Source organism: Mus caroli, chromosome 11, assembly GCF_900094665.2.
Source record: "Mus caroli chromosome 11, CAROLI_EIJ_v1.1, whole genome shotgun sequence".
Taxonomy (NCBI): domain Eukaryota; kingdom Metazoa; phylum Chordata; class Mammalia; order Rodentia; family Muridae; genus Mus; species Mus caroli.
Window position 1 is genome coordinate 71,754,114 of NC_034580.1, and position 25,591 is coordinate 71,779,704.

Consider the following 25,591-nt stretch of genomic DNA (forward strand, 5'->3'; position numbering starts at 1 on the left):
TATTAAATCTTACTCTCTATACATCTTAAGACCGGTCTCAGTGTCTTCTTGGGTGCGCGGCTGACCCGAGGCTTGAGTAAGTGCCTCCCTTTGGGAGTTTTGGAGTCTTTCAACAGTACCAATTTATAGGGTTTTCTTGTTGCCAGGAATTGAATGCAGGGCTTCATTTATGCCAAACACTCCTTCTACTACTGAACTATACCACAACCCCCCACTAAAAATTTGGCCAATTATTTCTATTTGTAAAAGTGTTCTAAGATTGTCAAAGGAGGTCCCACGGAGCAAGGAGCTAGGACCAGGGCTGGGGTAGAAGAGGTGGAGCTTGATGCACTCTAGTCGATCATAAACTAAGAATTTCTAGAGAGTATCTACAACCTTAAGGCACATGAGACAAAGAACATGCTATTTGGACTGTTTCTTCCTTATTTAACCCATTATTTCTAAATTCCAGTCTTCACGCCAGCAACTTTTACCTTTTCAATCAATGTGATCAAAGACTCACGATTATTCTCCCATTCTTGTCGAAGCTGAGAAGCAGGTGGGTACTTGCAGCAAGACAATTCTAATGTGATCTCAAAACAGTTGGCCCATACATAATTGTAATCTTGCATACCACCTGCGGAGTGACAGGAAGACAAGTTTATTTACAGAAGAAAAGAATTCCACTCCCGAAAAGACTGGTGAAATTAAATCATCAAACTTTTTCCATGTATATATTATGTTTCCATTAAGTTGTATGAAATTGAAGAAGGCTCTTCAATTATATAAACTAAAAAGGAAGGTTTATACACACTGGGAACTCGTGTGTGTGTGTGTGTGTGTACATACATACATATATATATGAGAAATACATTTAACTGGTAGGATGAGCAGCTATAAAAAGTATGATTAAGGGGGCTGGAGCAATGGCTCAGTGGTTAAGAGCACTGACTGCTCTTCCGAAGGTCCTGAGTTCAAATCCCAGCAACCACATGGTGGCTCACAACCACCTGTAATGGGATCCGATGCCCTCTTCTGGTGCGTCTGAAGTCAGCTACAGTGTACTTAAGATATAATAAATAATAAATAAATCTTTTTTTTTAAAAAGTATGATTAAATCAACTAATAACAGTTGTAGCTGCTTATAATTTCAGACCAGTTCTGTTTTATATGTTTGCAGTATTTCCAGAATGAAATGAATTGTATGAGGTAGTTATTGCTACTGTGCCCATTTTACATATGTGAGAGGTCAGGCAAGGGTACTAGTGAGCAGGCACTACTCTAGTTATAGTGAGGGAAGTGGGGAGATGCCCACTGTGGCTTTATACTAACTGACGGAACAGAAGTGCTTCGAAACGAGGTTGAGTGATGGGAGCAATGTAGGATCACAAAAGGCTTTGGCACTGAGCAGTGTGTGTTATCAAGAAGGTAGCAAGAGACAAAGAGGCCATCTAGGGTGGCACAGCTACATCACTCAGGAAACGATAAGAGAATGGACTCCTGAAATGTGAATAAAGGGGAGAGAACTGGAAGATTAGTGCTCACAGTTGACCATCGTTCTCACATTACGCCTACACAAGCCCACACATTCACTTGCACGAGAGTTTTACCTCATCATTCCTGCTGCTTGGTTTTTCTCCCATCTTCTTTTAGGAGGAAGAATGAAGAGTGGAGGAGGGGGCATAAATTCTCTATGAGCTCACCTTGCTCCTAGAGCGTGGGCACCTAAACATACAGAGAACCAGAAGCCTCCCACCGCCTTTTGCCTGTGAAATGGGCTCTGACCTTAGTCATTTCCAACATCCCTGAAAGACACCCCAGAGCTCAGGTTTGCTGAGGGTTTTTATTTGTTCATTTTGGGGGGCTTGTTTGTTTTATACCTAGAACTCATCAAAATCCTCCTAGGATAACTGTCCCTCGCCCAACAGGCATCCTCTCTCAGCTGTCTCCTCCACCCCTGGCAACAGAAGATACAAATGTGCATTTTGAGAGTTATCTTTCTCTAATTCTTGGTACATCTTAAATGATAAATGCAAGATCCTTCAGCACTCAGAAGAGAAATACACAATCCCTTTTATAGACTCAGCACTAAGAGGTATCCTTGATCCTTGAGTGATAGCTCTTCTCTTTACAGACTGAGAATCTTGGGCTTTGTTTGTTTTGTTTTGTTGTAATTTTAGGTATTATTAACATGGCCTTTATTTCTTTATTTGCAAATGTGAGCATTAGGATCACAAAGGACTTGGAACCCTCAGACACCATGGTGTTCAAGAATGTGTGGTAGTTTGACGATACAAGAAAGGCAACACTTGGGAGAGAGAAACATTCTGAGATCTGTCTACAGAGAAGTCAGTGTCACATAGCTCACTTCACAACTCCAGCAAAGAACAGAGCTTAGCAACATCATGGAAAGGCCAGTACCACGCTCAGCACAAGAGACATGATGCTGACAACACAGTAAACAAGCCTAATAAACTTATGTCCATCCATGCTAACCAAATGCTTGTAAACAAGGACAAGTTATTAAAATTATTTTTAAGGTTAGCATAAAAGCATTGAGTTTCATATTTATTTTCTTTTTAAATTATGTTGAGGTGCTGGGAGACGAGCCTGGGACCTCTTGGGAGATGTAGAGACAAGTCCACTACTGTCCAGTTGCATCTCTAGCAGAGGTTTGTTTACGATCTAGAGGTGACAAACAGCTATAGCAGTAAAAAGAATATAGAGATGGAGAGAGGGCTCTGAGGTTAAGAGCACTGGCTGCTCCTTGAGAGGACCCAGGTTCAAATCCCAGCACCCACATAGCAGTTCACAACTGTCTTTAATACAACACCCTCACACAGACATACATGCAATACACATGAAATATAAATGAATTTAAAAAAGAAATACAAGCATGGTATGCAGGTGACATGAAGGCTACACACAATGTAAATACATTAATGCCAAGGAACTGGACACTTACAATTATTATTTTTTTTTTTTTTTGGTTTTTTCGAGACAGGGTTTCTCTGTGTAGCCCTGGTAATTATTAAAATGGTTGTGTATTATGTATACTTTGAGATCATTTTTAAAAACCAGCAATGGCGATATTATAGGCCTATGCTAATAGTTTCAATTTTAGGGCTGAGGGGCGGGTTAGGGTTAGAAAGGTTTCTTGGGAGGTGTTTTATTGCTGCAGTTTTTCCAGTAAGGTACTGAAGAAAGGTGGGTAACTCTGGGCCAGAAAAGGGGTCTTGAGGAGTCAGAAGAATGGAAATGGAATTTTACAAGTGCTGGGCAGGGTCCAACATATGCTGTTTGAGCAGTAGTGATGCAAGCTACAGGATGAACACATGTGAATCTACTGAGAGGTCAGCCTGGTGAGGGAGCCGAGTCTAAAAGAGGCTGGGGAATAGAGGAGGCTGCATGAAAAGACTGTGTTTTGCTGTTCTGAACAGGAAAGTGGCATCAGGACTGGAAGGTCTTCTGGTCCAGAAAAGAGGAACAGCGAATGAGAAAGAGGAGCAGCAGCAAGAGAGGAGAATGGGGAAGACACACAGCCTAGTTTGGCACCTTTAACAATGATTCAAGTAAAACAGACTTTGGCTTAAGGGTGGTGGTGATGAGATGGGAGGGAGGAGGAGAGGGAAACCCTGACAGGATCTGCTGACTGCTGGGAGGTCAGGGAGAGGAAAGAACTAGAAAGGACCGCAGACCTGACAGCTCAACCACAGACAGAAGATGCTTGGCACAGCAGGCAGAGGGGTGTGACAGCCTAGGTTCAGAGCAGGCTAAGTCTGAGTCTGAGGCATGTGCACAACAGTTAGATAGAAATATCCAAGAAGACATCCTAAAATTAAATTTTAAATCATTTGGAATGAGGCCATTTAAGACTAGGAAGATAATTCATTCACAGCAGGCACTGTTCTAGGTGCAGGGGATAAAGTTATGAAGAGACAAATTCTACATCAAGATCACGTACGTCTTGGGCAAATCCAGAAAGTATCAGCTAGTGAGCAGTGTTGCACAGAGCCATGTGACATCTAGAGGCTGTTAACAGTGGATGCTGGGTGATCAGGAAAACAGCTCTGTGACGAGGGGCTTCATGGCAGCAAATCTTCCTTGTTAACTAGACTCTGTTTAGAAGCACGCTGCAGTCATGGGCACGGCTGTGGGGGTTTCCAAGGATGTTAACTGAAGACAGAAGCCCCGCGCTGAGAATGAGCAGCACCAGCGCCCCCCTTTCTCTGTTTCCTAAGTGCAGACAGCGTGACTATACCTCACTCCCCCACACCATGCCTTCGCTGCCATCATACATTACATCCCCTTGGAGATGAAGTCTAAGTAAATCCTTCTTCCTTTAAGATGCTTCTGTTGGGTCCTTTGTCACATCAACAAGAAAACTAATGCATACTACTGAGCCAAAATATGAAAAACAAGACAGAAACAGCTGGGTAAATGCTACAGAGAAGAGCATTCTGGGTAGAGGGCAAGACTTGTCAAGTTAGGGAACTGGGAAGATAGCCTCTGTGGTTCAGAGAAATGGTTCAAAAAGAGGTTGAGTGATCTTAGCAATGCAGGATCATATAGGGCTTTGGGACTGGGGATAGCAAGTTTGTAAATTTATTTTAAGTACAAACAAGACTACTGAAAAGTTATCACTTTAGTCTAATTCTGTTAATAATATATTTATAAGATAAAATTTGGTGCCATAATCATATTTAATTACATATTACAATAATGTTATTTGCTGTCATAGTTTGGATGTGTTTTGTCCCACAATGGCTCATGTCCTGGAAGCTTAGTCCACAGTGTGGTGAGATTATAGGTGACTGAGCTTTCAAGAAGTAAAATCTAACAAAAAGTAATAAGGTCCCTGGGGTGCTGCCCTTGGGAGGGATTAAAACAGTTCTGATAAAATCCCAGTTAATTCTCAGAAAGAGTCTTTACAAAGCAGGCCCACCATCACCTTGCATGTAGCTGATTCTCTTTATTTTTCTGTCTTATCACTGTCCAGTCTAGAGGCCCCTCACCAGAGGCTACTGATAGACCTGCCCAATTGGAACATTCTGCCTGTTAGCTACATCTTCAAAACTGTGACCACAATGTCTGAGTGAACAGTCTAGAGAAGAGCCATGCATTTGGCCTCATAGTTTCAAGTTCACTCAGTTCAAGGCCATGTGGACTCAGGAGCTTGGACAGAACATCAGGGTGGTGGGAATGGCAGCTCAGGAGGTTCTTTGCCTCACCGTCATCAGAAAGCAAGAACAGGGAACACAAGAGGATACTCAGGTAAGATACAGTCCTGAAAGGCATTACTTCAATGATCTCCTCCTACGACAGGTCCTACCTCCAATTTCTTACCACTTTCTAATAATGCCATCAAATTATAACTCTATGCATTAGGTTGGAGCCCTCCTAATCTAATCATTCCTGGAAGCGCCTTCCAGACACACCCAAAAGAATGCTTTCCAAATCCCCTAGATATTTCTCAGTTAAAGCACAGTGATAATTAAGATTATCCATTGGAGTCTCCAAAAACATGAGGTAAATAAGTCACTTGCCCTTGTAATAGCAGTCCATCACAGAATAACAACTACATTCATGATGTTGTGTGACAGATCTCTAGAATTTCATCTTGCAAAACTGAAACCCTGTGCCCCGTGAACAGCTCTCTCTTTTCTTCTCTTCAATTTCAGTTTCCTCCTGAGTTCTACTTCTTTATGACTGGCTTCTTTCATTTAGCATTACTGATAACAACACAATGGCCACTGTGTATAGGAAATTGAACTAAGATTATTATAAAAATATAAATTAAAAAATATGACTAGCCAAAGTTTAGCCTTGTTGAAGAAGCAAAACAGAGAACACATGAAAAAAAAAGCAATGTGACAGCAATATTAATATGAATTCATCTTTTTTGCACAAGTGAAATTTAATAACCACTTTATTATAAATATGGCCAACTCACACTTTAGTCATGCCAGAGGTGGTGAAACAGACCATAACAATATAATAACAGCACTGTAAAAGAACCAAACTTGGGTTCTAGCATTCTTTTATCTGTTGTTTATTTTTATTTCAGTAGCAATTTAGGAAATATTAACTAAAGAAAGCAGAAGGATCAAGTTTATGTAACATTATAGAGTGTTACCTAATCTGGTTTTCAGATGTAACTTTTATTGGTCTACAAGTAGCCAGTTCTAATCATTGGCACAAGTATACCCTCATGGTAGTGAGCAGGAGAGCTCAGAAGTCTTTTAACAATAAGGTTGTTAAAAGATCTGGGGTTGAGGGGGAGTTACAGAGATGACTCAGTGGTTACAGGGAGCACGAATTGCTCTTCAGTGAACCTAGGTTCAGTTCCCAGCTCACTGAGTTATAACTCCAGTTCCAAAGATCTGACACCCTCTTCTGGCCTCCACAGGCACTGCACACACAGGGAAGTACATCCATGCAGGTAAACTATGCATACACATAAAATGATAAGCAAAATCATTTAAAAAAAAAAAGATTTCAAAGTACATCTTAGTAGTCTCTAGTCCCATTAGTATTAGCTTCACAGTGCAGAGCCTAGTGACATACAGACTGTCAAAACCTTGACATGTATGTCTCAAGTTTCCTTTGACAACTTATATTTAAGTTAAACAGAAAACCATATAAAATGACATTGGAAATAAAAAAGACAACTTAAAAATAGTATTTTGGGGCTGAGTGTGATGGAACACATCTTTAATCCCAGCCCTCAGGAGGCAGAAAGGCAGATGAATCTCTGTATCCCAGGCCAGCCTGGTCTACCGGGTGAGACCCTATCAAACAACAATGCTACTTGGGGGTTGGTGAAGACACTCAGTGTAGGAAGCACAAGCAGCATAGGCCCTGGGTTCAGACACCAACATCATACCAAAAAAGGCAGAAATAAAAAGCATCTCCACCATAATCAGAAATTGTGACACAAAAAGGTTAACAATAAAAGTTGTAGGATTAAATGTAATAAAATGTATGACATATATCATTATCATAAAACTTACTGTGGGAAACATAAAGATATAACATTTTCCCAATTTAATTTATAAATATTAAATATAATGTTAAGTGAGGTCACACAATCTCAGAAAGAAGTAAGTCATGTGTTCTTTCTCATATATTTGAAGATATTTATCCAGAAGGCATAAAAGCTTTACCATATGGCATATCAAATAAATTCCTTCATCTATATAAAATTTAATGTAAAAGTTAAATCATAAACAAAACTATAAACCAATATGAATAAGTCTATGTTCTCAGAACACCTTTCTTATTTTGTTATCAAAATGTGAAATCATTAGAGAACAACAGATTTAGCTACCTAAAACCTATAAAATATCTTTAGAAATACTAGCATAAAAGTTATAATTGTACAGCTAGAGTACAATGTGCCTATCCAGTCTCCATGTGATGGATATTCCAATTTTGGTTTTGTGTATATATGCAATTATTTTTTTAAAAGGTATACATAGATCTTATAGTGGAGTATTTTCATGCTTTCTGAGTAAATACCTTCAAATGGCATGAACAAGTTTATGTTTAACTTTGTAAAAAGTATGATTTCTTTTCTTTTTTTTTCTTTTTTTCTTTTTTCTTTTTTTGGTTTTTCAAGACTGTCCTGTCTGTAGATCAGGATGGCCTCGAACTCAGAAGCTCACCTGCCTCTGCCTCCCAAGTGCTGGGATTAAAGGCATGCTCCACCACTGCCTGGCAAAAGTCTGATTTCTAAAGTGGTTATACCAATTTCACAATCTTACCAGCAACGGTGGTCATTGAGCAGCTATGCATTACCTAGGTAAGTTCTTAAGTGACTGGCCGATTGTAAATGTCTTGGCAGTCTAAGAGATGTGCAGTGGTATCTCACTGTGGTTTTAATTTGTAATATAATTAATATTCCACAATGCATATCCCTTCCTAAGAAGGGACATCTTTCATGAATATATTTATCACTATATTGGAAAAGCTGTGAAGCCAGGGACTTGGAAATGTTGCGAATGTGAGATGTTCACAAGGGTCTCAATAGCTTATCTATCAAGTCCTGGCTCCTGAACTACACTACTACACTACTCCAGGAGTGCGCATCTGCCCTGAGACAGCACGCTCAAACCACTGAAAACTGAAGTACCGAAGAGGTCCAAGACTGACTTGAGACATACAGAGGACAGGCATCAAGAGCACCACAACCATGTGAACTGAACTGATAAGAATCACACCCCACCTAAGGCGAGTCTGAACTCATAGTTAAACCTAACTAGGTCATTTCCTGCTAGGACAAGCACACACAAAATGTACCATAAAAAAACAGGATTTAAACAAGGAAAAGCAGGAGGAAAGAAAGGAGTGAAGGAAGGAGGGAGGGAGTTTTATGGACAATGTTAAGGGTTTAATTAAGCACTGTTGTTGCAGGAGCATCAGGTAAAAGGAGCCACCACACTGTGGCAAATACTTCACAACTTTGGCAATGGTCAAAAAATAAAATCTATTCCTAAATTTCTAAAAACCAAAAACAAATTAAAAGCTCCCTGAAAGCAGACAGAGAGCAACAATGCAGGGAGAGCTCTGGAGTGCACAGGAAAGACCTTTCAAATGCCTACTTCTACAGCTCCTCAGTACAAACAGTCGCTCAGGAGGCTCTAGGCAAGTATTTTAAAGGGGTTAGCAAGACAAAGCATGGACAACACCTCACAGCCCATAACCTGGGAACACCAACACCTCCTTTCAGCCAATATTCCGAGGTTTTACAACCAATAAAAAATATTCTGCAGGAAGAGAGACAAAACAGACATCCAATAAGAGAAAACCAGAGAATCTACTGAAAGCTGACTGACCTTAACATAAACTAACATAGAAATTTCCTCAGGTAAAAGATATAATGCCCAGCAATAAAGGACAAAAGAAAAGCAGCAGATGTAACTGTCTGGGAAGTGTATAAACTATTTTTAGCCTGCTGGGGTGGCACATGCTGTCTGTAACCAAGCACTCAGAAGGCAGAGGCAGAAGGGTTTCAGATTTGAGGCTAGCCAGGGCCATACAGTAAGACCTTGTCTTTAAAAATCAAGGGCAAGGACAGTCGCTCAGTAGTAGAACACGTGCCAGGATGTACAGCCCCTAGTAGACACACATACACACACACACACACACACACACACACACACACACACTAGTTTACTTTCTCATCAATCAGAAGGCTGAGAAAGAAGCCTTTATGATCATAAATTTAAAGCCAGTCTGTGCTACACACAACAGCTTATCTCAAAATATAACTTCACCCACAAGCTCCCAAAACCAGAGATATAAGAGAACTAATTAAAATTGTTTTTAAAACCCAAACCTACCTACCAGTGATTATATATTTAATGAAAATGTTACAAACCAAACAGAACAAAACATCAGCAACAGCTGGCAACTACAACCTGGGTTATAGAGTAGATGACTAAAAGAAATTGTCTAAAGGAATTACCACTCAGTGCCGGAGATCAGGTCACCTCATGTAGTGGTACAGATACGTTAAAAGTAAGAAGGGCCCCAAAAAGGCCTGGAAAACCAGATGCTACATGAACATATGTAAAGGCTGACGAAGGGCTTGGGACATTAGGTCACTGGAGAGAGCTTGCCTAGTGTGTGCAAGGTCTGGGGGTGAATTCCTAGCTCCACAAGCATGAACACAAGGAGAGGAGAAAGAAGGGGGGGGGGGAGGAGGAGAGGGAGACAGGGGAGAAAGAACACAGAGTGAGAAAAGCCATGACATCAGATGTAGTACTTTCCAGAGGAATACAAAGATATGATAAAGGGTCAACTCCACTAAGGCAATCTACCCTAAGTGTGAGTATCTAAAACAGGACTGCAAAATATAGGAGACAACTGATAGCACTAGGAAGACAGATCCACACATCTACCTCAGCATTCTTCAGTAATCATCAGAACGAAGGGGCAGGGGCAGCTTGTGGGAAGCCACATGTGCCGTTGCAGAGTGGCGCAGGCTACTGCTGGCCACCACGCATAAGTTTGGGCAAACAACCAATGTGTACTTATGCAGCAAAGTTTTTTCGCCAAAACACTGCCTGGCCCCCGGTGTGATAATGAGGCTCTGCAAAGTACTGAGAGAATAACCAATCAGATGTGAGACATGCAAATGAGGTATGATAATGAGGTACTGAGAGAATAACCAATCAGATGTGAGACATGCAAATGAGGTATGTTAATGAGGTACTTACTGTGAGATACTGAGAGAGAGTAACCAATCAGATGAGGAACATGCAAATGAGGCATAGTGCATAACCAATCCGGGTGTGAGACACGCCTCTCCTAGGCCTATATAAGCAGCACCAGTTCTGGGCTCGGGATCTCTTCGCCTCTACAATCAAGCTCTCCCAATAAACGTGTGCAGAAGGATCCTGTTGCAGCGTCATTCTTGCTGGTGGAGTTGGACGCACAAGAGCAGCTGACTAGGTCTAAGGCTGTGTCTACTGTCCCCACCCATCGGCAGCAGAGTACACATGCTTTCCAGACACATACAAACATTCATCAGACACACACACCGGGTCATGAAACAAACAGGTTTAAAGGAGGGAAATCCTGCTTTGTGTGTTCTCTGGCCACGGGGGAAGTGATCTAACAAAGTACTTTCCTTGATAAAACCCCGTAAGAGGAACGTACACTTGCTTTACTACGGCTGCCTTCAGAAGGAATTCATGTATTGCATTACCCCCTTAATCTACAGCTTTCTCGTGACTCAGAAGAACAGAAAACAAACTTATTTCACAGGAACAATCAACAAAAAAGCTATCCTACCTTTAGAAAATCAAAAGTCTTTAGTCATCAGTTTCAATTCATAATTTAGAAATTTCTTCTAAAATTACCTAAAAACCTGGAAACAAATGGAGATACTATCTGACTTATGAATAATTTAAGAATTTTTTTGTGAGCTGCCACAAATACACATCAGTTGACTTCTGTGTTAAATTTAACATTTTTTTTCCAATACTAAATGTCAAAGACCTTGTAAGTATAAGGAAATATAAGCAGTTGGTTTGGATCTGTTGGTTTGATTTTTTTTTTCATCAACACAAGACCTATCCGCACAAAGTGAGCCTGCACTGTAACAGGAAGCAAACACTGATCCGTAAACAGATATGATGCTACCACCAGCAGCCACTGCCAAACTCAGTCAAGACATTTACCTATTTTTTTTAAAGGCTAATATATAATTTGATTCAACATAAAGAAGAATGTCAGATTTCACAATAACATCTGAATACGGGCAAAGACAATTTTAATTTGGGGAGTAAAATATTCAGCTATAGGCATACCTTAAAAACATCTTAAGAACAGTAGAAAGCATCTGCCATTTGTCTTATTAATAGTGGTAGTAAGCAAGCCTCTATGGATGCTTAGTCTCCTAGGGGGCCATCCAAGCCAATGATCTTCACCTTATGCACACTAAATTGAAAAAATATGCAACAGCTCACAAATTATTGATATCTGTGGTGCTGAGTATCAAACCCAAGCAGGGCCTTAAAGAAACTAGGCAAGCACTATGCTGCTGAGTGATCCTCCCAACTTACCTCACAAATATTGAGTTGGTATCCAAATGTTTTAATCTTAAATTTGAGCAGTTGTAAGCAAAATAATATCCTGCATAACAAAATGTTAAATAAAACTTCAACGTTACTTTAAACATATTCAAATAAATGAAAATGGCATAGAAGTTTGATTTTTAGAATCTTATTTTTCTTTTATTTTAAAAGCTTATGCCTGTGGATACTTCTGCTTTTATGTATGTCTATGCACCCTAAGTGTACAGTACCACATAGAGAAGAGGGGGTCAGATCTCCTGGAACTGGAGTTACAGATGACTGTGAGTCACCAAAGGGAACCAAACCCAGGTCCTCAGAAAGATCAGTCAGTGCTCTTAATCTCTGAGCCATCTCTCTAGCCTCCAAAGCAACTATTAGAACCTGTCCAGGGCTACAACAAGTTATCAATGCCAGTATTAATTGCTATGGGTAAGCTAAAGGTTCTCAGATCAAATGATCCACTCATAGGCATTACTCTTTGTCTTCCAACTCATCTTCATCTGCTTTAAGATACTCAATTCACCTCTGTAACAGAACAGGCCCCTGTTACTGATTTAAGCCCAGAGATCTGGCTTTAAAGAGGGGGGAGACTTCAAAACAGTCAATTTTTTATTGAAAACTACTACCCCTTCACTCCTCTCTCTTAGACTGAAGCTTCCATGTTAAAACAGCAACTATCAAGCTAGGCCCTTGGAGAGGCAGGCAAGTCTCTAAGTTCAACACAAGCCTCATCTACAAAGTGACTTCCATGATAGCCAGGACTACAAAGAGAAACCCTGTCTCAAAAAACCAACCAACCAACCAGCCAGCCAGCCAAACAAACAAACAAAAACCAAGCCCAATGCCAACTAAAAAACCCCAACAACTTCCCCTCTTCCAAGGCTGAATTAGCATCCCAGAAACTGTACTTGTTTTATTTTATTTGTGTTCTGATTACTCTCTTAAAGTACCTGTTTAATTTTTAAGTTAGATGCTGTAAGAAAATAACAGCAACTGATAAATAAAGCAAGTATAACAATATACTGTACTGAAAGTCACGTGAATATGCTACTGTCTTTCTGGAATATACTCATTTCTCTTATTCAGAGGTGATGTGAGCATTATTTGAATTGGACCACACAAGATTTGAAAAACCAAGTGGAAACCAGACACTACTGGGCAGGGAGTATACAGAGTGTGGATATTCTCATTGAAGGAATGAGTCATGTCCCAGGCAGGATACAGGCAGAATGATGTAAGATTCCATTGTGCCACTCAGATCAGTGTATAATTTAAAGCTTATCAATCACTTATGGCTGGAATTTTCCATTTAAGACTTTCAGACTATGACTGATGACTGGTAACTGAAGCGTAGGAAAGCCTAACTTCAGATGAGGGCAGACTTCTCAGAGTTTCTAAAGGTAGTAAGAACATTTCACAATTTCAATTTCTGTATGTATAATAAATGATAAGTTTGCATTCCAAGTTAAATGTTAATAAATATACCATTCATTAAAAAGGGTAAGGAGGCACACTGAACCAAACAAGTGAAAAATGCAGGTTCAGGCAGGCAGGCTTTCTCTGTGTAGTCCTGGCTGTCCCGAAGGAGTCACTTTGTAGACTAGGCTGGCCTTGAACTTACACACTTGCCTGACTCTCCCAACTGTGCAAAAAAAAAAAAAAAAAAAAAAAAAACAAACAATTTTAAGACTTTAAATTCAAGCTGCCTAATTCCTACCAGAACTTGTTATTTGCACTCGGGTCACTTCTGTGAGCATCCATTTCCTTCACCACTCCCACTAGATACATATTTGCTAGTGATATGATTCTACAGAACTAGATGTAGTCCTGCCTGGTCTCGGTTCCCACTTGGTCAATACTCTCTCACATCTCTGAATTGTATTTTTCCTTATAAAAGTGTTCTTGATCATCTGAATTACACAGAAAAGGGGTCATGGACTGAAAGCACCTAACTCACAGACATGAGCTCTGGAACCTGAGAGATGAATCCTGGCCAGCATACGTGGCTCTCCCTTGGTGAAGGCTGAAAAGGCTCTCTGAGCCCATCATCACATTACAAAGTACACAAGCGTGCTGATCCTAAAGGCCAGGCTCTGTACTAGGGCGGACCACAGCTCAAGGAAGCAAACGCATGACTCAAGAAGCAGCCAAGTGTTCTGTTTGAATATGGGTTTATATCCTTTTTTTCCCCTTTTACATTAAATAGCTCTCAGATTTAAGAGGAGAAAGAAAAAGGAAGAAAGCTTCCACCAGGTCTTTAACGTACAGGACGAGGTGAGACAGAAAGCAGTTGCTAACACAAATTTCACCATCATTCCTACTTGTGAACCGTGAACAGGTTGACGCTTGGTGCTTGAATTGTCAGCATCCCTTCATGAAAACCTCCTGCTACAAACATTTTTCACTCTGGAGGCGAAAAATCACCCATCTGTTCGACTATGTTCTAGTTGGAATTTGACTCTAAGCAATTAAATTATGCCAGGAAACTGTATCGATTCAATCTTCAGAACTGTGGACTGACATATGCCCATCACATGTCTTACAACCCTCAGCCTCTTTTCACTTTGATACTGCCAAGGCTCTAGAAGCTGTTTCTTTCTTCTTTTTCTCTTTCTTTTTTTTTTTTTTTTGAAAGATTTGTTTATTTTATACATATGAGTACACTGTAGCTAACTTCAGGTACATACAACAGAAGAGGACATCGGATCCCATTACAGATGGTTGTGAGCCACCATGTGGTTGCTGGGAATTGAACTCAGGACCTCTGGAAGAGCAGTCAGTGCTCTTAACCACTGAGCCATCTCTCCAGCACTTAGAAGCTGTTTCTTAACAGCTCCTTGGTACTTGGGAAGATTAAGTAGTACCTCGCTGTTACTCTTCTCCCACAGCAAGGTGAGGCTCGGGTGGATCTCTTCTGAGGGTTCTCCTTGACCCTTCACCAGCACTAGTCCTGTGATTCATCTTGCACACTTTTTATTTATTTATTTTTTTTAGTTACTCTTCTCTTCTATATTACACACTTACTGCGGTTTCCCTTCCTCCTCTCTTCACAGCTTTCCCACCCCCTCCACCCCTCCCACAAATCCACACCTCTTCTGTGTCCCTTCAGAAAAGGGCAGGCCTCTGGGGATGACAACCAAACATGGCATATCAAGTTGCAATAAGACTACACATATCTCCTCACATTAAGGCTGGATGAAGCAACCCAGCAGGAGAAAAAGGATCCTAAAAGCAGGCAGCAGAGTCAGAGACAGTCCTGCTCCCACTGTGAGAAGTCCCACAGGAAGACCAAGCTACACAACTATAACACATATGCAGAGGACCTAGCTCAGACCCAAACAGGCTCCCTGATTTTCTGAAACAATTCCTTATACCTCTTATATCCCCTTCATTCCCATGTAATCCTGTGGATAAAGCCCTTATCATCAAGAGATCCCATTCCAGATAACGATAAAAACTCTCCCTAGATCCCCTTCTTCTAGGATTCTGTTCCTTTCCACACAGAGTTAAAGGTGATCTGAAATGAGCAGTGCCACCCTGCCTAACACGAGTGGGCGGGCATCACATTCATGGTGTTAAAGAAGAGGACGTTCTGTGGTGAGGGCAGGAGAGTGAGTTACTTGGAGGCTTTCTAGAGGCACGGTGACCTGTAAAGGTCCGTATTTGCCAGCAAAGGACAAAGAGTCCAGCGCACAGGGGAGGCAGAGGAAAAGGCTCGATAAGTAGGTTGGATCAGACTCCATCCATTGCAGCTCAGACCTGATCCTATAAAATGTGAGACCAGCAGGCATGGCAGGCATAGAGCCTTTCAGATTTCCTCCATGTGTTGTTTTGTTTTTACTGCATAGCTTTAAATACTTGTAAGACCCTGACACACACTTCCTAAGCCTGACAACTATACCTCGGATTAGTAAACAGACGTCAGAAGCACACATGGAGCACTGCTCTGCACTGTTCTTCAGGTCAGACTGGTTTGTCTCTGCTGTTCAGATCCACTAGTCTTCATGACTGAACAGCTACTGAGAGAAACTAAACTTCTTATGATCCTTAAGGACTCATCTTTTATTAATAGCAAATGCTGTGGTTTATCTTTCCAGTTATGCATTGCATATTTAATTCTTTGTTTTATATTCCAGCTTTCTGGTATATGCCCTATTTAGTGACATAGGAAACATTCAAGCCAGCACACTTCAGTGTTTAGAGCACATTAGTGCTGCTCGGAGTAATGGCCATTTAGAGGAAGAATGTGAATATCCACATGATCAAAGGAGTTCACGCTTATACAAACCTGCTCTGGGTATGTGATGTGCTATCTGCTCACGTTTCATAACTGATGAAAGATTAAAAACAGAGGGAAGAAGCCTCAATAAATCAACACACTGTTTCCTTCTTCCAAAGAAAGGGGTAAAATATCATAATTGCCAGTTCGAAAAGGCTCAGTGCCACATTAGCAACAACTTAAAATCCAGAGCAAAGCCCCATAACTATAAAGCATTGCAGCAGCTGTCTCAACGAGTAACACTGTGCAGACATGGGAACAGCACGAGGCTGGCTGGTGCTGACGATATTTCTGAGTAATTTTCTGTCTCAATAATCATTCAAATTACAGGGAAGACAACCCGAGGTAAGTTGTAGCTCAGTCTTCACCATAAATGACTGAGGTGTATAAACAAGCCAGGACAAAAGAAAAAGGAGTTATCATGTGCAAATTGTAAGATGTTTGTTCCTATTAGAAAAAAAATGAAAGCAATTCAGTTCTATGGCAACAGTGATCAAAAGCAAAGCTGTTCCAAGGTGGAGGTGGTGCCCATTACTGGGTTGTAGGAGACGTTAGTGGGTTTAGACACACTTTTAAAATAAAGGAAATATTACAATGGCAAGCTAGTTATCAGGTGCTTGCAGTGATGGGAAGATAAACCAACCAAGGGCCTGCCGTGTGCTAGGTAAGTGCTCTACCACTGAGCTACATCTCTGGCCCCACATTTAGGTATTGTCTCATAAAGTTTAAAAAAATAAAAGTTTTTAACATATATACACATTGATGAAATGTATATAAGCAACCAAAAGGGACTGGTGAGATACTCAGAGGCAAACAGTGCATGTTAGTCTTTGTAGAGGAGCCAGTTAGGTGCCAGCACCTGTGCCAGGCAGCTCACTACAACCAGTTACAGGGATCAGACGCTCTCTTCCCACCTCCATAGACAACAGCACTCATGTGCACAGACAGAGGTCTACACATAGTTTTAAAAATGTAAAGGCATTTCATATTATAGGATAATAGTAAAATTAAAAAACAAACAAAACAAAAACAAAAAACATCACGTCCTACGATAAGACGAACTTATTTTATCACAGTAGGAATAAACGTAGGAAGAATATTTTTAGGAATTTTGAGTCCAAAGTTCAGGTATCTAATATTGTAAGCTATGTAAACCACTTTTTACATGAATAACAAGAATTTGTTTATTCAAGTATTCACAAAAGATGCACTGTTTACCTTCTATTACAAGACATGATTCAAAGTCAAGGAAATAGAATACCAAATAAACTGGAAATCCTGCCCTAGTGAAGTGGGAGCTCTTGCAGAGGTAAGTAGTTACAGTGCCTGATGCTAAGTGCTTACAACAGTTCTCAGCTGAACCTCATAATCCTGGGAAAGAGATCACACCGTTTATCTTCATTTTATATTTAGGGATCTAGAGTGAAAGAATTCATTAACATGTTGAAGATCAACTAATCTCTCTTATCTATGTACACACAGAATTTGCTCTTAGCCTCTGTGCCTCTGTCTTCAGGGAGGTAAAAGATAACCATGCCCTGCCCTAGATGGTTTCTAACTTTTACACAGAATGGTGACTTTGGTAAAATCATTTCAGTTACAGTCTTGGGTTTCTTGCCTTTCCTAAACTATATAAGTATACATAGATTCTTTCTTGTGTGTGTGTGTGTGTGTGTGCCGGAGAACAATCTCAAGTTCATCCTCAAGAACACAGTCCACTTCCCAGAAAGGTCTCTCACTGGTCTATCGTTCACCTAAGCTAGAATGGTTGGCCAGCAAGCCCCAAGGACCCTCCTCTTCCTCCTCTGCCTTCCCAGTGTTGGGATAAGACACACACCACTACACCTGACATTTTTACATAAAACTCAGGGGCTTGTGCTAGCTCCCCAGGCCTTAAAGACAGAAACTCTTTAAACAGTGACCCAAACTACAGCCCAGTTTCATTAAATATGATTTGGAATATACATATTAAGCCATCAGCTAATTTTTATGTCTGAAAAACTTTCAAGATGGCTCCTCAGGTGGCTGAGACAGAAGGAACAAGCTCAATTCAAGCCTGGGCAACGTAGTGAGACCCTGTCTCAAAACAGAATTTAGAGGCTAGAGAGGTGGCTCTGTGGTTAGCACTTGCTCTTGCAGAGAGTACAGGATGAATTCCCAGCACCCACACAGTGGCTTACAACTCCAGCTCCAGGCGGTCCAGCTCATTCCTTTGCCTCCTCAGGCAGCAGGCATGTGTATGGTATACATACATCCAAACATTCACGTACATCAAATAAAAATAAATCTTAAAAGAAATTTAAACGTTAAAGGAGGGCTGGGGATGTAGCTCAACGGCAGAATGCTGCTAGTATGCACAAAATCATGGGCTCGGCCTCTAGTTCTGACTTAAAAACCAATACACAGTCAAACGACAAGAACAAAACAAAGAGTGGGGGAAAGGTATGCCAGTGGCAGAGGACTCAGCATTGTGCTGGGTAAAATCTCCTGGCTAGACTCTCACAACCACACAGCTTTAGCAGGTGAGTGACTTTTCACAGGCCTACTCGGACAGCCATTCCCTACCTGGATCTGTGGGTTTGAAAGGCATGTTGAGAGAAGCCAGGACTCCATATGGGCAGCTAAGCATGCATGTCAGCCTTGGCAAGCATAGGGAAGGCAGTGGCGGCCCCATCACTCCACTCCCACACTACTTATCTGCTATCTGATCCTTGCAAGTAGCAACTGTTTCTGCTCTGCTCTTACTGTGTCCCTATTGCCTGAAGCAGAATATGGAACGTGGCAGGCAGTCAGGAACATTTACTAAGTGAATAGCTATATTGTGTGAGTTCGTCCGTCTCTTAGTCCTTGAAGTTTTATAAAGCAAAAAGGACCAAACTAGATCAATATGTTCATTTTCAGCTCTAGACATGTACACTGCTTTGAGCAGGAATTCATGAGTACATCGCACAGAGTATTAGTAACGCCATTCCAGGACATCCGGCCTTGAAAATAGGCCCAGTCACAGGTCTTTACAACATCTCCCTGTGGTGCTGCATGACAGAAACAAGATGATTTTATCCTGGGCAAGCTACTGGAGCCAGCACGGCTTTCTCTCTAGGAAGCAGTTGCTGTGGCAGGAAGAGAAGCTAGCAACTGTAGAAACAACACAGTGCATCTGACCGCTCAGCTCAAACAAGAGGGATGTTGATGCTCCCCAAACAATGAACAATGGCAGCCCCAAAGCTTAGCTTCCTCAGAGGTGGGGAGAAACAGAAAGGCTTCATAACCGGCTTAATGGGAGAATCTGTGACTGTGAGGCAAAGTATACTTCTTTTCTCTAAAAACCGCATAGTTATTTTTCAGACTGTGTTTTAGTGTATGCTTCAATCAACTGTCAATTAGGAATCATTTTTTAACCTTTTAAGGTGTTTTTTTAAAACCAAAAAGATAAAATAAATTATCATTCATCCCATTATCTTAATATCTCTAATTCATACAATAACTTGACCAGTTCACAAAACTACTGGCTCACAAAATTAATCAATTTATTTCTGAAGACTGAAATGTAAGGATTACACATTAAAGTATACTCCCATATAGTGCTTTTCAAACCATGTCCAACTTTAACGAGGGAAGAGGTTATCTGCTAAATATTTCAGACTTGTAGATGTTTGTAACACATAAACTATGGATAGAAACTAGAGGAGGTCAGAAAACTCTAGAAGGTATTCAGTCCTCTAACTTAAGACTCCTTTTCAGTACACGCAGCTAGACATAAAAAAATCAAAAAGTTATTAGCTAGGCATGATAGCACATGCCTTTGATTCCAGCACTTGGGAGGCAGAGGCAGGAGAATCTGGATTAGAGACCAGCCTAGTCTACACAGACTTATATGGTAAGACCCTGTCTCAAAAACCAAACAGCAAAAACCAAAAACATCAGTGGCATAAATAAAGGTGAATTAAGAGATATGTCACAAGATGTTCTATAATGAGATTGCCCGCAGATAAGTAGAGAACACCTCAGCATCTCATCATGGATTCTTGTGACATTCCTATAAGTTCAACTCCTCCTTCTGCTTACATTTTGAAGACTTTTTAAAGGCTGTGTAGCTCAGGCTGGCCTCAGACTTGTGATCCTGCTATCTTAGTCATCTGCATGCTGGGGATTCGTGTGTGCACCCTGTCTAGCTTCTTTCTGCATACTGTTTGTGTGCAGGTGATGTATGCCTCTATAAGTGTGAAGAGAGAGGTACACCCCCAGGTGCATGCCTGAGGCGGCCAGAGGAAGATGTCAAATATCTTCCTCTCTTGGGCTCCACAGTGGGTGTCTCCCTGAACCTGAAGAGGTTACCTGTTCAGTTAAGTTTCCAGGAACTTCCATCTGACAAGACTAGGTCACAGGCACACATGCCACACAGGGCTATTATGTGGGTGCTGGGGATTTGAACTCAAGTCCTCTTGCTTTCAAAATAAGTGCTCTTACTTACTGAGCCATCTTCCTAGACCTACTTCTACATTGTACTTTATTATTCTGAAATTTTAAAATGGTAGCTACTTTCATGATTTTTAATTTATTATTTGCCTTTCATAAGTATGGGTGTTTTGCCTGCATGTATGTTTGTACACCATGAGTACCTGCTGTACCTGCAGGCCAGAAGAGGGCTACAGAACCCCTGGAACTGGAGTTACAAACAGTTGTGGATAGATGTGAGCTGTCATGTGGAGACAGGAATCGGATCTCAGGAAGACCAGCAAGTGCTCTTACCTGATGAGCCATTTCTCTAGCCCCACTTCTATGACTCCTAGCCTGAGAGTGAGGACTCAGACACTTACTTGTACAACAGTGTTCACTATAGCACTACTCCACAGTGAAGTAGAAATGACTCAGTGCCATCAACAGAGAATGGATAGACAAAATCTATTACATATCTGTGCATACGTGGTATGTATTTTATAGAGAGAGAATATTATTTAGCTATACAAAGGAATGATGTTCCGGTACATGATACAGAATGGATGAACACTGAGAACATTATGGTAAGTGAAGCACACTAGATGTAAAAGTACAAATATTTTATGACTTTAATTATATGAAATACCTAGAATAGACAAATTCACAGAAAAAAGAAAATAACGGTTTCCTGTAACTAGAGAAAGGAAAGTAATAGGAATTACCTAATCATTACAGAGTATCTGAGGTGATATAAATATTCAGAAAATAGACAGTTAGTAATGGACATATAACACTGTGAATGTTCTTACTATCACTGACGTCGTAGTCTCATACCTAGAAAACTGGCCAAGCATTGTGGTTTAACCCTGTAATCTCAGTACTCAGAACACTGGAGGCAAGATGATAAAGAGTTCAAGCCTGGAATGGTTGGGCTGATGCGATAAAGAACTTGCCTAGGCTGACTGGGCCCCTGGAGTTTGATTCCTCAACACCACAAAAATTTTCACAAAAACAGGCATTCACATGCATGATCAAGCAAAGAAAGCAAAATGGCAAATTTTTTGGCTAAATATTTATGTATAATATATTTAAATAGATGTATATATAATATTTATATAATAGTCATAATATTAAATATATATTTAAATATATTTATATATTATATTATATAAGTTATCATACATGTATTTATATAAAACATAATTTTATATAATCTATATATTAAAATATATTTATATGAAAGTATAATATATAAAACATATTATACTTTCATATAAATATAAAATAATATTTATATATTATAATTTTATATAAATATATTTTACATAAATATATATGATCTTTTCATATATTTATACATTAAATACATAATATAGAATATTTATAATTTATATATTAAACATGCACTATATAATAAAATAGTATATTATATTGTATATTATATCAAATATATATAAATATAGTTTTTATATAGTATATGCTATATATTATATATTATAGTTTTTAATATTTATAGATTGTATATATATATATATATATATATATATATATATATATATATATATATATATAAAGAAAGTCAGAATTCCATGATCAACCCACAGATTAAAATACATGAGCAAATATACCTTTATGTAAAAGATAAGATTGATAGTCACTATTTCTAGCCAAATAATTTAAGACCTATAACTTAACTTTCTGTGTCTCCTGACATGTGATATGGTCTATATAATAGTCTTACTGGGAAACTGAAGTTGAAGTACAATATAGAAAGTAACAAACCTAAAAATTGCAAAGTTCTATAAGACAACAACTTGGACTGTTGTTTTAGTTTTTTTTTTTCATTACAATTACATTTCTCTGTGTGTGTGTGTGTGTGTGTGTGTGTGCGCTCACATGTGTTTAGGCAGGTAGGTAGGTACACGCATGCAACAGTGCATATGCGGAGAGCAGGAGGCAACTTTCGGGAGTTAGTACTCTTTTTCCACCATATGGGTCCTATGGCCCTGACTCAGGGTGTTAGGCTTGGTGGCAGGTGCCTTTATCCACTGGGCCATCTTTCTGGCTCCCGCCCAGATTCTTAACAAGATCAAATATAATGGCTGTGCCTTGACCAGATCCTGGATTTGGAGAAAAAGGAACTACAAGGGACATGAAGTCCAGGCAGCATGTGGATGACAGCGCTGACTGATTGCTGACCTCTCAGATGCGGGAATGGTGCTTGGAAGAACAAGTGCTGAGGGACTTAAGGGATCTGTCAGCCACAAATTTTTGAGTGGTCTGGGGAAGAATGGGGGGGGGGGGAGAGGCATGTGTAGACAGGGAGGTGGAGCATATGGGGTAAGAGATCAGCAAGGGAGTTCAACTGGAGATAGTACATATTTCTGTGGTCGTCTTTAAATTTTGCTGTAGTTTTGGAAACTTCAGACATACAAAGAAATAACCTGTTTAAGAAGTGAAATTGCACATTTCCTCCTGCATTCAGAATACATGTAAGAAAGCTAAACCAACAGAAGGAAATGCAACAGAATCAGTACTTGGCATACCTTCCACGTCATACCAGTGCGCGCCATTCGTGATCCCATCTTTGAAAGTCTCGTCTTCATCTCCTGGACAATGGGGTTCGCCAGTTTTCATTATAGGGTGGTTAGAGGCATAAGCTTTTGCCAAGTATCTAAAGACTTCATCATCGGAGGTTTTGCTATAGAGTCCAGTGGTCTTATGCTCGGGAGAATCATCAAAAGGATAGCTTGCTACCACTGAGCCGCCATGAAGATTTCCAGAAAGCACAAACCTTTGAAAACACAATCAAATTACATATCACCCTTAGAAGGCACAGACAATACCAAGCATTTAAAACCTCCACAGGATCTTTCATAAATAAACTCAGTTTTTTCTTCCTTTATTCTTTTTTCATTCATTCATTCATTCATTCATTCATTCAATCATTCACTTAATCAGTCCCGAGGATGAACTCAGGGCCTGGGCACATGCTAGGCACTGACTCTATCCTCCAGCTCCACAAATCAAATACCTATCCTGGGCCTGGAAAGATGGCTCAGTGGATACCTGCCACTAAGCCTAGTGCCCTTCATTTAATCCTCAGGGCCCACAACAGTGGAAGGGAGAACTGAGTTCCACAAGTTGTTTCCTAACCTATACGCACACTTGGCATGTGTGCTCTCCAACACATATAAATAAATATAAAAAGGTATTTAAAATTTCAGAACTAAAGACATAGCTTAATGGCTGAGTGCTTGCCCAGTATGCATAAGCCCTGGGTTTGATCCCCAGCAATCAATCAATCAATCAGGGTGCTTTTACATTTCAAGTTAACCATAAGTACTTACAGAGGTTTCCATCATTGAACATGTTGCTGAATAAAAACCACATTAACTAATGTTTTAGGAAGTGTCTTACGTGAGAAATTTCCAATTCATTAATTAGGTTGACCTACAGGAACTTGCCAGAATTCAATCTTATTTTTTCCTACCTATAAAAGTGACAATTTCATATAGTGTAACTTGGAACTTATGTTTCATAATGTGTCAATTTCATAGGAAAAGTGGCTAACATAATAAACATGTGCTGAATACAAGAGGTAAGTTAATAACATTATGTTCTATATACTTACTGCCTTATCCTGAAATTTTTCTTTGGGCAGTAAACACAATATATCTTATCTGACTCCAGTTTCACAAAATCCTTATACCAAATTATATTTTCAAGAAAGATGCAAAGTTGGAAAGATTCAGGAAAACTCCACCTGATATATATATAGTGAGCTTCTTTCAGAGAAAACCAATACAGAGCCATCCTCTGCTACCCCAAGGTTTCTGCCTGGGCCACTGGATACCAAACTGACACAGACAAGGGGGTTTCTATTCAAAAACAATTCTACATGGGGCGGGGGTGGGTTCTGGGGGTTAAGCAAGCAAAGTTCGTGTTAGCCACACCCTCTAACTCTGAGCTACAGCCCCAGCCTCATTTCATTGTAGATGTCCCCCAGAGCTGTTCTTCAACAGTAATGTGATCAGAAGTCATTGCCTCTAAATCCCCATTTCTATCTCATCTATAAAATGTGAATATTCAGCCCACCTCTCAGAATTATTACATCTACTAAAACCAACACACGATCAGAACTCCACACTAGCTCCTCAACAAATGTTCATTTCTTTGGAGCTCTCTAACATCCTGGTCAGTTTCAGTCTGCTTCTGACTGCCACTGCCCCTCCTTGAGTGACAGAACAACCCTGGAACAATAAAGGCTGTCACATCGAGCTTTCTAGTTCCACCTAGCTACTGTATTAACCATTTACTTTCTGGTTGCATTTCTAAAACAACTCTAGATTTTTTTTTCCTCCATTTACTTTGGGAAAACTATAAAAAGGCTCTCCCAGTTCAGGCACTTCACTTAGCAACAAGCATTTTTAAAGTATTAACTATGAGCTGAACACTACTGCAGGCATTAAAATACATACAAGCAACAACAGAAAAGCCCTGAATATTCTGTGTAAGTGGGGTGTGCTACTTCACATATTTTAGGTTAAGACTCTACTAAATGAGAGATCCTTTTGTTCAACACTGTTGCAATACTTCTCAGAAACATCATAAAGAGGACCTGATGTTTCAACCACTTTTACAACCAGGTAACATTAGTAATCTATGAGAGTAATTAAATGTGATTCTCTGTATTCTAATTACATAGTTTTAAGATACAATGTCACTCTTCTGGGGACAATGTCAAAACAAAGCAATACCTGTCACAGTAGCTGTAAGGCTACTCTTTAGTATCTTTGTCAAAGCAGCTTTGTGTATCATTTCCAACCTTATTTGAAAGATGTTTTAAGATTTCCACTTAAATCCTCAAGTGTTTGACTTCAGTATCATAAGATTTAAAGAAGTTGCTAAATATACCATATTAAAAATAATAATCTTTATATATTTTTAAAATTAACTTTGAAATTAACTTTATTATATTTTTCCTATAGCCCTATAAACAACCTCTTTAAAAATGGAGAATTTGATATGTGAATAACAATAAAGACTCAAAAATATTATACATCATATACAATATCCCTCAAAAATAATCTGTATCAGCCGGGCATGGTGGCGCATGCCTTTAATCCCAGCACTCGGGAGGCAGAGGCAGGTGGATTTCTGAGTTCTAGGCCAGTCTGGTCTACAGAGTGAGTTCCAGGACAGCCAGGGCTACACAGAGAAACCCTGTCTCAAAAACCAAAAAAAAAAAAAAAAAAAAACCAACATGACGATACCATTCTTTATTAAGTATACCAAAGGTTGGGATGTA

The 25,591-nt window shown here is 39.9% G+C and overlaps 1 protein-coding gene across 1 annotated transcript in view; it reads right to left on the minus strand.

Moving 5' to 3' along the window:
• Cpd (carboxypeptidase D) overlaps nucleotides 1-25,591 on the minus strand; it is a 69,902-nt gene that overhangs the window by 40,592 nt on the left and 3,719 nt on the right. Inside the window, exons 2-3 of the mRNA XM_021176197.2 lie at nucleotides 22,827-23,074; nucleotides 474-616 (exon numbers count right to left, since the gene is read on the minus strand). Of these exons, the coding sequence (XP_021031856.1) occupies nucleotides 474-616; nucleotides 22,827-23,074 (391 nt within the window). The remainder of the gene's footprint in view (nucleotides 1-473; nucleotides 617-22,826; nucleotides 23,075-25,591) is intronic.